Raw genomic sequence first — 11,942 nt, forward strand, 5'->3', positions numbered from 1 at the left:
ACATAATGTGCCAGTTCGAACGGCCCCTTTCTGCCCCCCACTCATACCAGAACACATGGAACACAAAGTGAAGATAATGTGATGCTCTCCCTTCGCATGAGAGACGTATGGGTGGATTCCAGCAGATGTGGAGCCATTCGTGATTGTATTTGTTGACTCTGATGTTGTGGTCACCCAAAGCAAGCACCCGGGCCAGCAGGGTTATCAGTGAACGAGACAGACTGACGCAGGGGTCCCGCGGCATGTTGTTCCACTAATTGAGTCAGCACGGGCAATTTGGAAAGACTTTGAAGGTATAATGAGAATTCAAATGGCCCCTGATTTTATCAGCGTGCTCAGTCCACTGTTTATCAGTTTGTACCTTTATTTTGCCTTTTTGTTATTTCATTTCCACCGTTATTGATTTTTGTAGTTATTCCCAGCCTGATGTTGTTCTCCAGTAGTTTTCTTACACTGACAGGTTAATTAATCTTAAGGTGTTTATCACTGCTTCACTGATAAGGGGGAAAATAATTCGTAGAATTTTAGAGTTGCTGTTAACATTATTATCACCATGTTATTGTCATTAAATTGACATGTTGTAATTTCACTGTTTAAAATATTTATGAACCTAACTGTTCACATGCTGTGTGGCAGGGAAATATTAATGATATTTTAATGAAACAAACAGTTGTTTGTATGTCGATATATCATTCTTACATACTTAAGAACCTCACATGAATTACAAATATATAGAAAACCATATAGATAATGATGCAGTAGATTTGTTTTGTTGCAGGGTAAAACACGTGGAGCAACTCTTCACTGTCCAGACATAATAGACCTCATCAGATCACATCATATTCATCTTTATCTAATGCATATTGAAACACCTTGACTCTCAAATAGAGGTTTTTAATCCTGGCTACTATTCCGCTGCTCTCAAAGGGATTTAATTTGGTTCAACTGCAGGTTCCTGTGTATTATGCAAAAACTGAATGTGTTGAAAATGAGGGGCTAATTATTCCATTTGAGAGGTTGTAATTACATCCTTTAGACTGAGCAATGGATATTCCAAAGTGGCTCCCTCTCCTTAGTGAAGGATTTCCTGGGTCGAAGCAAGTGCAGCTCAGTCAGCCGTGCAATAGATTGACCCACGCAGGCTTGGCCTTTGCTATGGGAATCTCCAGCTTTCTGGTTTGTTCCAGGAATAGTCACATTTTAAAATAAGCCTCTACAAGTATTAAGCGTTGCCTCGATACGGAATACATATTGCTCTCATATATTGTTAAAATGATGGTCTCCAGCAGTGGCAGCAGCTTGTTCATGTGTGGAATTATGTGTTCTGTCTGCTGAAAGTAATTTAATTTAAAAGTTCATAGTTGATTTGATATTATTGAGCAGACAGTGGGGCCCACAATCAAAAATAGATCAGAGAATTTCCACCAGTGTTGCAGCACTATGAGGAGGAGAAGAGGAGGTCAAAACTTCCCCAGTGGAGTTAGGTAACTGCTGCCAGGAAAGGGCCGGGCCTCCCAGAGCGATGAGGCAACACTGAGTCCAAGTCTGCATAAATACCACAACGCGCCTCATACTCAACCATCAGACAGCGGGAGGACTCTAAAGAGCTGACAAGGGTCACCAAAAGATCTGACGAAAGCCACTCGCCCAGACGATCACCATCCATCACTGGAGCTGAAGAATAAATTGAAGATACTGTCTTGCTCTTCGGTGGCCTGACACCCATGAGAAAAAAGACCAATCAACTGTAATCTTCAAAGGATTTAATAACCAAACCGCTTAAACCCCTCCAAGATGAAGGCATTCAGCATTGCAGTTGCAGTGACACTCGTGCTCGCCTTTATTTGCATTCTGGAGAGCTCTGCCGTCCCATTCACCGGGGTAAGAATTTGACTTAAACTCACTTCATTTGCTTATTAGCTATAAATGTTTTGTCAGGATGCTAAGATGTGGCTCCTAAATGTGCATAATTCATTAACAGGTGCAGGAGCTGGAGGAGGCAGGGAGCAATGACACTCCAGTTGCGGCACATCAAGAAATGTCAATGGAATCGTGGATGGTATGTTCAATTGACTGAATGAATTAAGCCAATTACCGTGAGCAAATTAAAATTTAAGTGGATGTGTTTTCCCCGTGGAGTGCCCTGGTGCTCTCTCCACACAAGGAGGGGATGAAACGCTGGAGATGAACACCACGCTCGTGTCTCTTGTCTTTCGCACAGATGCCGAATCACATCAGGCAGAAGCGCCAGAGCCACCTCTCCATGTGCCGCTGGTGCTGCAACTGCTGCAGGAACAAGGGCTGCGGTTACTGCTGCAAGTTCTGAGGGTTCCCGGCGCAACCGGCAAATCTGAATTTATTCCACGTTTTAGCTCACCCCCAGAAATGACCTTTTCTTGACTTCTTTCTCCAATGCATAGTCTGCTCTACACTGTTTTGTATCATTTTTTACCAGGTATGAGTCGTGGACGAGCCCTGGGAAAAAAAAAAAATGAGAAGCTATTCTTTCTATTTATTTTGTATGTTTCAACACTTTCATCCTGTAGGTCTTTTTTTAAGCTCAATGATATGTAAATTTGTTCCTAAAAATAAGGCAGATGTGACTGTTTCATCTAAATTAAGTTAATATTTGATGCTGAATAAATAATGAACTTTCGAAGCAGCTGCAAAATGTTTTGGTGTTATTAATAAGCAAATATTAAACAGCAATACAGCTTCGTAGCTGTGCACGGAGTAACACAAGTATCATAAACAGCATGGGTGCATGGTAAATACATGCTGTGCAGTATGTGTGATAAACCACAGGAAGATCTAAAGTGATAAAAGGCAATTTAACAACTTTGAATTGTAATTATTGTTGTGTGATTTGGTCTTGCTGTAGTTACTTGTGCTCAAGTCAAATCTGTTTTATTTATATAGCCCAGAATAAAAGGTCATAGTTTGCTTCAAGGGGCTTTACAGTCTATAGAGCACAAGACACCCTCGATTCAGATAAAGACAAAGGAAGAAACCTCAGTAAGAGTGACAGAAGAGGGGTTCCTCTCCCAGCATGGACAGACATGCAACAGATAAGCGAAGAGTGTGGATCCAGGAGGACGCTGAGCAGCTTCAGGTCTCACCAGATTGGTACAACCTGAGCCACACGACCTCCTCTCAATCATGGAGACCTGGATGGAGGACAGGCCACACAAACACAGAAGAGGCAGCATTCACACACAAAGGGAGGGAGGGGCAAACAAGGAGGAGAGGAGAGGCTGGACCACCTGGGGATGCTGATCCAGATCCAGTTGTGCTCTGTGATATCGATGCAGTGACACTTTTCCCATCTTAAGACACTCCGCTGTACTGACCCAGACATGTCATGTGTTTCATAACCAATATGCAAACTTTCATGCACTATAAACATTTTCTGTTCTTTATCACTGACAAATACACTTTGGTGGTATACACTTTATTAATTATCGTCAGTCACTGTGCACAGTCCAGTAGGATTTTCCTCTTTGGCCATTTTTCATTGCAATGACTTTTTCCCAGTTAGTTAGTTAATTAGGCATCTTGCATCTAAGTGTTGTGATGCTTTCTTCTCAAAAAACGTTCTCTTGAAATATCCTCCGGAGCTCGGAAAGTGACACATTTCATGCAGCTGTGGCTCATGAGGTAGAGCGGCCGTCCACTTATCAGAAGGTCGGGGGCCGGCAGTCACATGACAAAGTCTCCTTGGGCGGGAAATTAACTCAATTACCCTAATTGTGAATGTGGTGTGCCTGGCCAGTCACCATCGTACGAATGTGTGTGTAAATGGTTTGACTTGTGCCGTAAAAAGTGCTTTGAGTGGTTTTCAGACTAAAAAAAACACTAGATGAATACAGACCATTTACCGTGTTTCCTGGAGTTTAATTGTGCCGCAGTGAATAGAAGACGTGTCCACAGAGGCAATTTTGCAGTCAAGACAGGTTCGACTACGAGGCTGGTGGTGCACCATGACTTCATCTTGCATCTGAAAAGCATGTTGGGAACCTGCTCAGCTTGATTATTATTCACAATGGCCTCTGGTATCAGCAGTTTCACTGCATTAACACTGCTGGGGAACAGAAATCTGGGCACTCTTGTACTTCCATATTTGATCTGTGAGAGCAGAGACGCTCCTTCAGCATCTCCATGAAGCACGTCAGTGGGAAATGTAAGAAAATGAGCTGAGGCTGTCAGATCACCAGTATCAACAGTGTGCCCTCTGCTTGCTCAGCTAGTTACTGCAACTACTACTGGTGAGAAAACGATCAGACAACTCAGGGACGTAGATCTCACTATTCCCCCCATGATTGTGTTTTAGGAGTTCCCGTGGTGCTGTCACCAAAGCAACGGGTGGCACAGATTGAACTCCCTCTCTGGATTACCAATTGAAAATTATTTCATTCATGGACTGTCAGATTGAACTGTAACAGGGTTGCTCACATGAATGACTGGCATATAACCTTCCTTATCAAGATGAGATCATCACAGTGAATCAGTAGGGTTTTTTTTTTTCTTGCGGATTATTATGGTCTGTGTGTGTCGCATTGTGGCAGCCACATTCCTGCTATCATGTTATTAACTAACTGCTGAAGGCAAACACTACTTTAATATGCTGGTGTGTCACGATACATAGATACATACAAGTACTGTTGGTGTACATTTAAGATCTCAAACAGATACTATTGGTTGTCATAAGGCCACAAACACACATAAGGTGTGTGTGCTTCTTCCACAAAAAAAAATCTTGCAGACAATCAAAATTGAGAAATGTGAGGGTCTGAGTTCGTTAGTGTGCAGCTTTCTTCTTTTTGCTTCTTTGTCATTTATTCCTCACAGCAGTGCACAACATTTTGCAACAGCCAGAGATGTTCCATGCAGAGTGTGTGTCAGGGGTTAAAAGCCAACAACCAGACGCAGTGAGTGAGAACACAATGGAGCTGTGACGTACAGCACGTGCTCCTCCCGACAGGATTAAATTCACTACATGTGATATCAAAAGCAATAAAACTCCCAGAGAGAAATACATGCCCTCCAAGTCGGAGCTGACACTTTGTTGTACAATAAAAGTTTGATAAACCCAGTTTGACATAAAGCTGCTTGAAATATTAATATGCACGACCCTTGAATTCGATTACGTTGTATATTTCTTGTTTTATTCTCACATTATTTATAGAATTTAAAATGCGGTCCTGAAACGGCTCTGCTGATTTAAAGACTTCTGACTTCGTGACAGGTTGTCATTGTGTTTGCACACCACGCTTCTCTGCTGAAAACCCTGCAGGTACCACTTTACAGCAGTTTTTCTCCATTAATCTGATTTCAGAGACATGACCGGCGGTTTCGGGAATAAGTTAAACACCAAAACAATGATTCAGTCAACAAAATTCCAACAGTGTCTACAAAGATGTAACAAAACTTGCTCATAAAGGAAACAGCATTCTCGCCTGCAGTCATCTATCAATGATAGATCTGAAAATAAATATGTTTTAGGCTGTTTACTGCTCCATACTGTATATTTACATCAGGCTATGATTTTCACACCGAGATTCACACCGTATTATAGAACAGGTTTGTGCAATTCAACCTCAGCATAGGTGCATGGATGTCATTAAAGGGCCAATCCATAACATAAGTGGGAACTAAAAATAATCAATTGCAGCCACAGATAAAGAGAGGAATAGTGGTTAACATGGTGGTCCTGGATGGATGTTATACATGGTAAACAGTCAAACTATAACTAATTTCCCACAATTTGATTGTTAAAAAGCACTTTCAATTTTCAATAGTTTAACTACATTGGTGTTTTGCTCCTATACCGGGCACACACACACACACACACACACACACACACACACACACACACACCCATATGGAGAGAATTCACTGCAGTCACTTTTAACAATCAATTTCACAATAATCAAGGTCTAATGATGGGTGATCATTTTAAAAATAGCGGTGTCTTCAGGGTATTGTCATGTCATGCACACTCAAGAGCAACTGTCATCCTTCAACATTTAATCTATTCGCAGCCATTTGGACATGTGGCTGTCACTCTTTCCACGTGCTTGATTCATGTGGAAGCTCAATGTTTTCTTAAAAATCTTGGCCTGATTATTTGTTCTTCAGTCTGCAAATGTATAAATAGGCACAGTTACATGTTCCCTTTTTTAAAGTTTGGCCGATACATGGGCATCACTACGGTGTAAATGTAAGCCACGTCACTGCTTGTAGCCAGAGGATTGTTGTTCGAGAAGCTCTACCTAGAACATCATGTTTAAAAGCCTCAACGACTCAAATACATTTTATCAACAGGCGCTCGAGGAGAAAAATGGATCGTTCTCATATCAAAATACTGCAGATTACTACATCAAATAAGGAGCCAGTTCAGACACAAAATAACCCCATTTTGCCACAAAATTTCAGTTGCTACTGGAAATACATCAAGTAAACAATAGGCTTTTAAAATGCTCTCTCATTTAAGTGCATGGTGAAAAAAAGAAAACTACAGACTCAAAGGGTAAAATGCTTGAGTTACTAAACTCCAACACTGCTCATTATACCCTCAAGTTAGTTTCATCCAGAATTATGCCCTCGAGCCAACGGCAGACTACTGCACGTCATGGGGTACTTCTCAGTACTGAACAACAGAGGCAGAGAGGCGAGAGCTCAGTCCAAGCCCTAAAGTCAGTAAACTAATTTGAGCCACCAACGCTGTGACCACACATACACGAATATTTTTTTAAGATGGATATTTTCCCTCTCGGTTTAAAAAAACATTTTTTTAACCAACCTTTGTTTTGCAAAATATTTCCAGACAAATGGGAACGTAAATATGTCTCCAAATGCTCAAATAAGCCAGCCGGGCCAGTAGGTGGCGGTAGAGTTTACGTCATTGACACATTCTGAGCCGTGTTGTGAGCCTATTTTCCTTTGGCTGTAGTAACGTAAAAACACAAACAACAGCAGCTAATTATTGATTTATTTGTAGTTTCCAGGCACACATGATATCATCATTTCCCAAACACTCAGTTTTACATGCACACATGGATGCACGCATTCAAAGGCCTCGTTTGCAGAGGAAAATGTTTGTTTTTGCAAAATGTCCGTATATGTGTGGCCAAGGACTCAATGAACCCAGGACCTGGTCTTTAATGTGTCCAAACTATTCAAATGGTAGACAGGAGGGGGAAAAATAGTCATCAAAAGAAAATCAACACCGTTGAGGGCAAATACAACTTCAATAAGAATTTTTAATGACACAAGAATGAATGCCACCGGCATAACAAGCACAATGATCCCTGTGTTGTCTCATCCTTTATAGCTTTGCGGTTCCTCTCCAGGCAAGTTTGTTTATTGGATTCCATTCAAATTAAAGCTACCTCATCGAGTGTGATAATGCGTGCGTGGAAAAGGAAAGTGGTGAGACCACTCTGGGTACACACAACGGTCAGAGGGTTCGGAGACGCTTCAGGAGAGCCAGCAACAAGCAGGCAGGTACAATCAAATTAACAGACACGAATGACTCAGCCAAGACGCAGCTTGAATAGCTCATCCGAAGCGCGTGGAAAACTCTCCTCCACTATGTACCTGTGAGATAACGAGCAAATGAGAAGCAGCTGTGCAGGCAGGTGGTCAGCCACAAAGGCAGTCAGGTGTCAGGTGAGACTCGCTGAGGGTGTCTAGTGGACAGGTAGGGCATAATGGGACAATTAAATAACACACAGTGCAGGTTCAACCAGACGGAATGTGGCAAGCTGTGTGACGACACCATTTCCACTCCTTTTCTATGAGAGCAGGAGGATCAAGCCTCCTCCTGCTGAGAGAGAAATGCTGAGTTCAGGGCCTCTATTCTATCAAAAAATCTGCACAATTTATAGACACAAATTTTTGTTCCCTATGGGTTTATCAGAGTGTGTTGTCTCGTTCTAATTGGTTTAGTCTGAGAGCAGATTTATTTTAATTATGCAGATTGCAACCACCTGAGTAATGAGCATGTTGGTGTATGCGGTGTACGTTTCCAACTCTGCTCTGGGACGTGCACCTGACAGTCGGCCTTTTTCACAGCTGATGCTTTGACATTTTGTCATAGCAGAAAGAAACACGTGTCCGTTTTCTAGCATTCAGGATGGCCGTGGGTTCCGGTTCTGGCTCGGTTTTATTCAAGCGTTCCAGTAAGCCATGACAGTGCGACAGTGAGCCAGCATGGACAATAGAGGCGCCCTGAAACCGAAGCCACTAAATGGAATGAAGCCATCAATCATTTTGTGAAAAGGGCCTATGATGCGAGATCATAAAGTTGTTCTATTGAATTTACTGAGTGCAAATGGCACAGCGTGCAGGTCTCTTGTTTTTATTTTCAGTCTGTTGCTGAGCTGTTGATCACACCTGTAAAGGATTTTTTGATGGGCTCTTCACTCTTCACTCTACAATTTCGCCCAAACCTGAACAATAAAATACACCATGAACGAAATTTACGAAAAACTCCGCACTTTGATGGCAGAACCTGCAGGAAACATGCAGCACAACCTCCCTCCTTCTTGTTTTTTTTTTCAGTCAGATATCTGTTTAATGCTTTAAAATATTTTTACGTGAAGCAGCTGTGTCAAACGTCATGTTTACGTGATTTATCTGGGACAATGACGTTTATTCTGCTCTGACTCTACCTCCTCTTTCTGTGTCACACAGTGATACAATTCCAGTCAGATCACTGTGTGTACAAAAATCATACTTTAAACCTTTAATCTTTCTCCCAGTCATTTTTGAAATATTACCTGGATATGATAGCTCTTGTCAGCGGGGATTCAGCTTAAACTAAAAGACCGTCATCAGCTTCAAACTAACTTTTCCTCAAATTCATTTTCCAGGATTTAATTTGGCTGTATTTTACACTTGTGATATTGCCGGCAGTATCAAGAAGGTAACTATTTGTTATAATTATGAATCCGAGCAGTGCAGCCTTTGGGTAGAGCTGCGCTCCTCAGTGTGTGTGTGCGTGTGTTTGTGTGTGTGTGTGTGTGTTGGAAGAATGCAGGGATGACCTAAGGGCACTCGAGACCTGGTGTGATTTAAAAAGACAGAGATGGGAATAGACATAGTTGCTCTCTCGCTCTTTTCCCGTCTTCCATTGATCGCCGGCTTGCTCAAAGGCCGAGGGGAGAACATGTTAATCGACTCCTTAGTTGCTGAGAAACAGCCTCCCCCTTTCCCAAGCTTTCGGAGAACATTTAGAAGCCCGATACCGCTATTGACCAACGGCCATCATTGAGATTCCACCACCTCTTCTCAAAGAAAAGATCTTCTTCCGGCTGCCCGTATCACTGCTCCTCACACCCTGTATAATGCATCACACTGTGCCATTTGCATTTAGATCGCTCCTTTTTCCCCGCTTTGCACATTGGGCGTTGGGATCCGAGTCGATACTGTGGTGGGCTCCTAAGGAGAATGGATGGAGGTGGTAATGAAGGCGAACCACCAACACAAACACGCCGCCCGGCCGTTCCTTTGCCCGGTGCCGTGCAGCACCTGGAGTCGTTAGTTTTAATTAGCGGAGGGGAGTGATAGGAGCTCCTCTCCCCTCCCACCCACCCATCCCCTCTGGGGGAGAGCTGCTGAATACTGATGCTCCCTCACACGGCTGCATATTTTTTATTTTCTTTTGTTATCGGCATCTAATTGATAAAGATCCAGAATCACTCATTGCACCACAACGATTACACACACTTACCATTTAATCAGAAGAGATTGTTTGATTGGAAGGGGAAATAAATAATCAGGTCAACACATTGATGAGCTCAGTTAGATTGGTTAATTAAAGTAGTTGTTTTCTTCTTGTGCCAATTGCCGCGATGCAATGGAAGTTTGTGGAATATGCAGCACTTTGTGAGGCCTTTGTAGAAATCTGTGTTGGCTGTGGGAGAGAAAAAAAAAAGTCAGCTGGGAGAGAGCGACATATGGTTTATCAAGTGAGCAGCTCTCCGCAGATATTTCATGGAATTAACCTCCTGACAGTTGCAGAAAGTTGAGCAGTGGATTCCAGCATCTTTAAACGCCGCCTCCCCCTCTCTAACCCTGCTCTCAACACTGATAAGACCTGCAGTCACCTACACTGGCCTGACACTCCACCCACACACTGCACAGACGCCTTGTTAGCTGAAGTAGGGGAAAAGCAAGTGCACTGTCCGCTAAATTCAGGCAAAAGCATGAGATTAGCCAGTAGGCACTGATAATGTCTTGTGATATTTCAGAAAACAGTATTGCAAATCTCCTGTTTGTCTAATATTACAGTTCCTCTGATGGCTCCTCCAAGCTTTATCTGTTTCATTCTTATTCAAAGCTGCATTTAGAGGATTTGGTTGCTGATAGAATCGCTCCGCTCTGCTCCGGCCCCCCCGCTCCCCCCTCTCCACTGAGGCATATTCCATGATTTACATTACCTATCAAATCTTCCAGTCCCTTTCTGTCAAATGCGCAACACGGCACTCCAGCCTACCGGAATAGCTTAGGCTCTACCTCGTCCTCACAATGCATGCATGCCAAACTGAGCGGATGGGGGGCCTCTGTGGCGCTTTTGACAGACTTATTTCTGAAAAATAAGTCCAGTGTTTTGGAAACCTGTAACACTCTGGCAGTCCCATTGGTATGTAAAGTCCTATCTTGGTTCAGACATGTGGAACTTTTTTCATTTTCCAAGGCTTCTTGAGTCCCAGCCGAACTGTCGAAATGTATACAGTGTACAAGTGCATTGCAAAAACTATTGTATGCTCCCATTTCCAAAAAGTAAAGTATAAAGTAATGCATCTGAGGTGAAGCATAGCCACTGGGCCAGCTCCTGTCATATTTCTCTTGGTTTGTGAAAGGGTGAGGAAGTTGAAATCAAGCAGCAAGTCGATATTTTTTTACATGCTTGTGTGTGTGTGTGTGTGTGTGTGTGTGTGACCCATATGTCTGTACAGCTGTGCAATACCACAAAGCTACATCATTTACCAAACGTAAAACCAGATGTGAGTTCTACCACATGTTGAGGTCCTGGGTCCCAATAAGCCTTTGGAACCTTGTAGCTTACCCCATATACATATGCAGACCATGTACAATACCAACTTATGAAAGTACATTAAAGCATATAGAAGCTCTAAAAGTTGATACAGAATGATTGCGACAATACAAAATACTGACCATGTACAGACTGTACACACACCAGCAGGTGCACAGTTCACACTCTTACATCACACAGCGTCTTTTAAATATCTCAGTGCGTTCCAAAACCTGTAGAAAATTGTGTCCCCTCACCTGCAATATTGCACATAGCCACGTGTTGAAATCTGCATAAATCATGTCAGGGTTAGTCAGACTTATATTACCCTTGGGAGGGCTATGTGTTTGAGAGCTGCGCAGTACCCCCTGGTCCACGCTGATTATATCAAACAATATGCAACATGACTGGAATACATAAGGAGAGTGGGCGCAACTCCCCCCACGGCGGAACTGTGCAAGAAGCTGCTTTATCTCAGGGCTCAGTTTAATACGGCAGACTTCGGAGGAGCCACCCTGGGGTGGATAGATAGGGCTTGTCATTGTTTTACTGCCTCACACTCTACTACAGAGCTGTATATGCTCCCCTGTGTGCCTCTAGTCAATGTAACGGTGCTACAAAATCATACAGCATGGATTTGTCATTCCAGCTTTCGCGCACGTTCCATCACCTTCCAGCCAATGAGCACTGAGACGTAGAAGAGGATGTCGTTTAGTGTCGTTGCATAAATGTAACTGTTGCAGATCAGTGTGAAAGATAAAAAAAAGAAAGATAATGAGGTTCTTTTCTCTGCCCTAACCCAAAGAGATGCTTTGTGAATTGGTGCATGTTAATACACCTATTGTAAAGGATCATACCTGTAGCAAAAGATCATATTGCAAAACTGCGTGTCCAGACTTGA

General features: G+C 42.7%; 1 protein-coding gene across 1 annotated transcript; it reads left to right on the plus strand.

Moving 5' to 3' along the window:
- Positions 1 to 1,595: 1,595 nt before the first annotated feature.
- Positions 1,596 to 2,560, plus strand: LOC121609924 (hepcidin antimicrobial peptide). Its single transcript, XM_041941705.1, has 3 exons — positions 1,596 to 1,881; positions 1,982 to 2,059; positions 2,222 to 2,560. The coding sequence occupies exons 1-3, from the start codon at positions 1,795 to 1,797 to the stop codon at positions 2,324 to 2,326; spliced, it is 270 nt and encodes an 89-aa protein (XP_041797639.1). The 5' UTR covers positions 1,596 to 1,794; the 3' UTR covers positions 2,327 to 2,560.
- Positions 2,561 to 11,942: the final 9,382 nt, after the last annotated feature.

This window comes from Chelmon rostratus, chromosome 8 (genome assembly GCF_017976325.1).
Source record: "Chelmon rostratus isolate fCheRos1 chromosome 8, fCheRos1.pri, whole genome shotgun sequence".
NCBI lineage: Eukaryota > Metazoa > Chordata > Actinopteri > Chaetodontiformes > Chaetodontidae > Chelmon > Chelmon rostratus.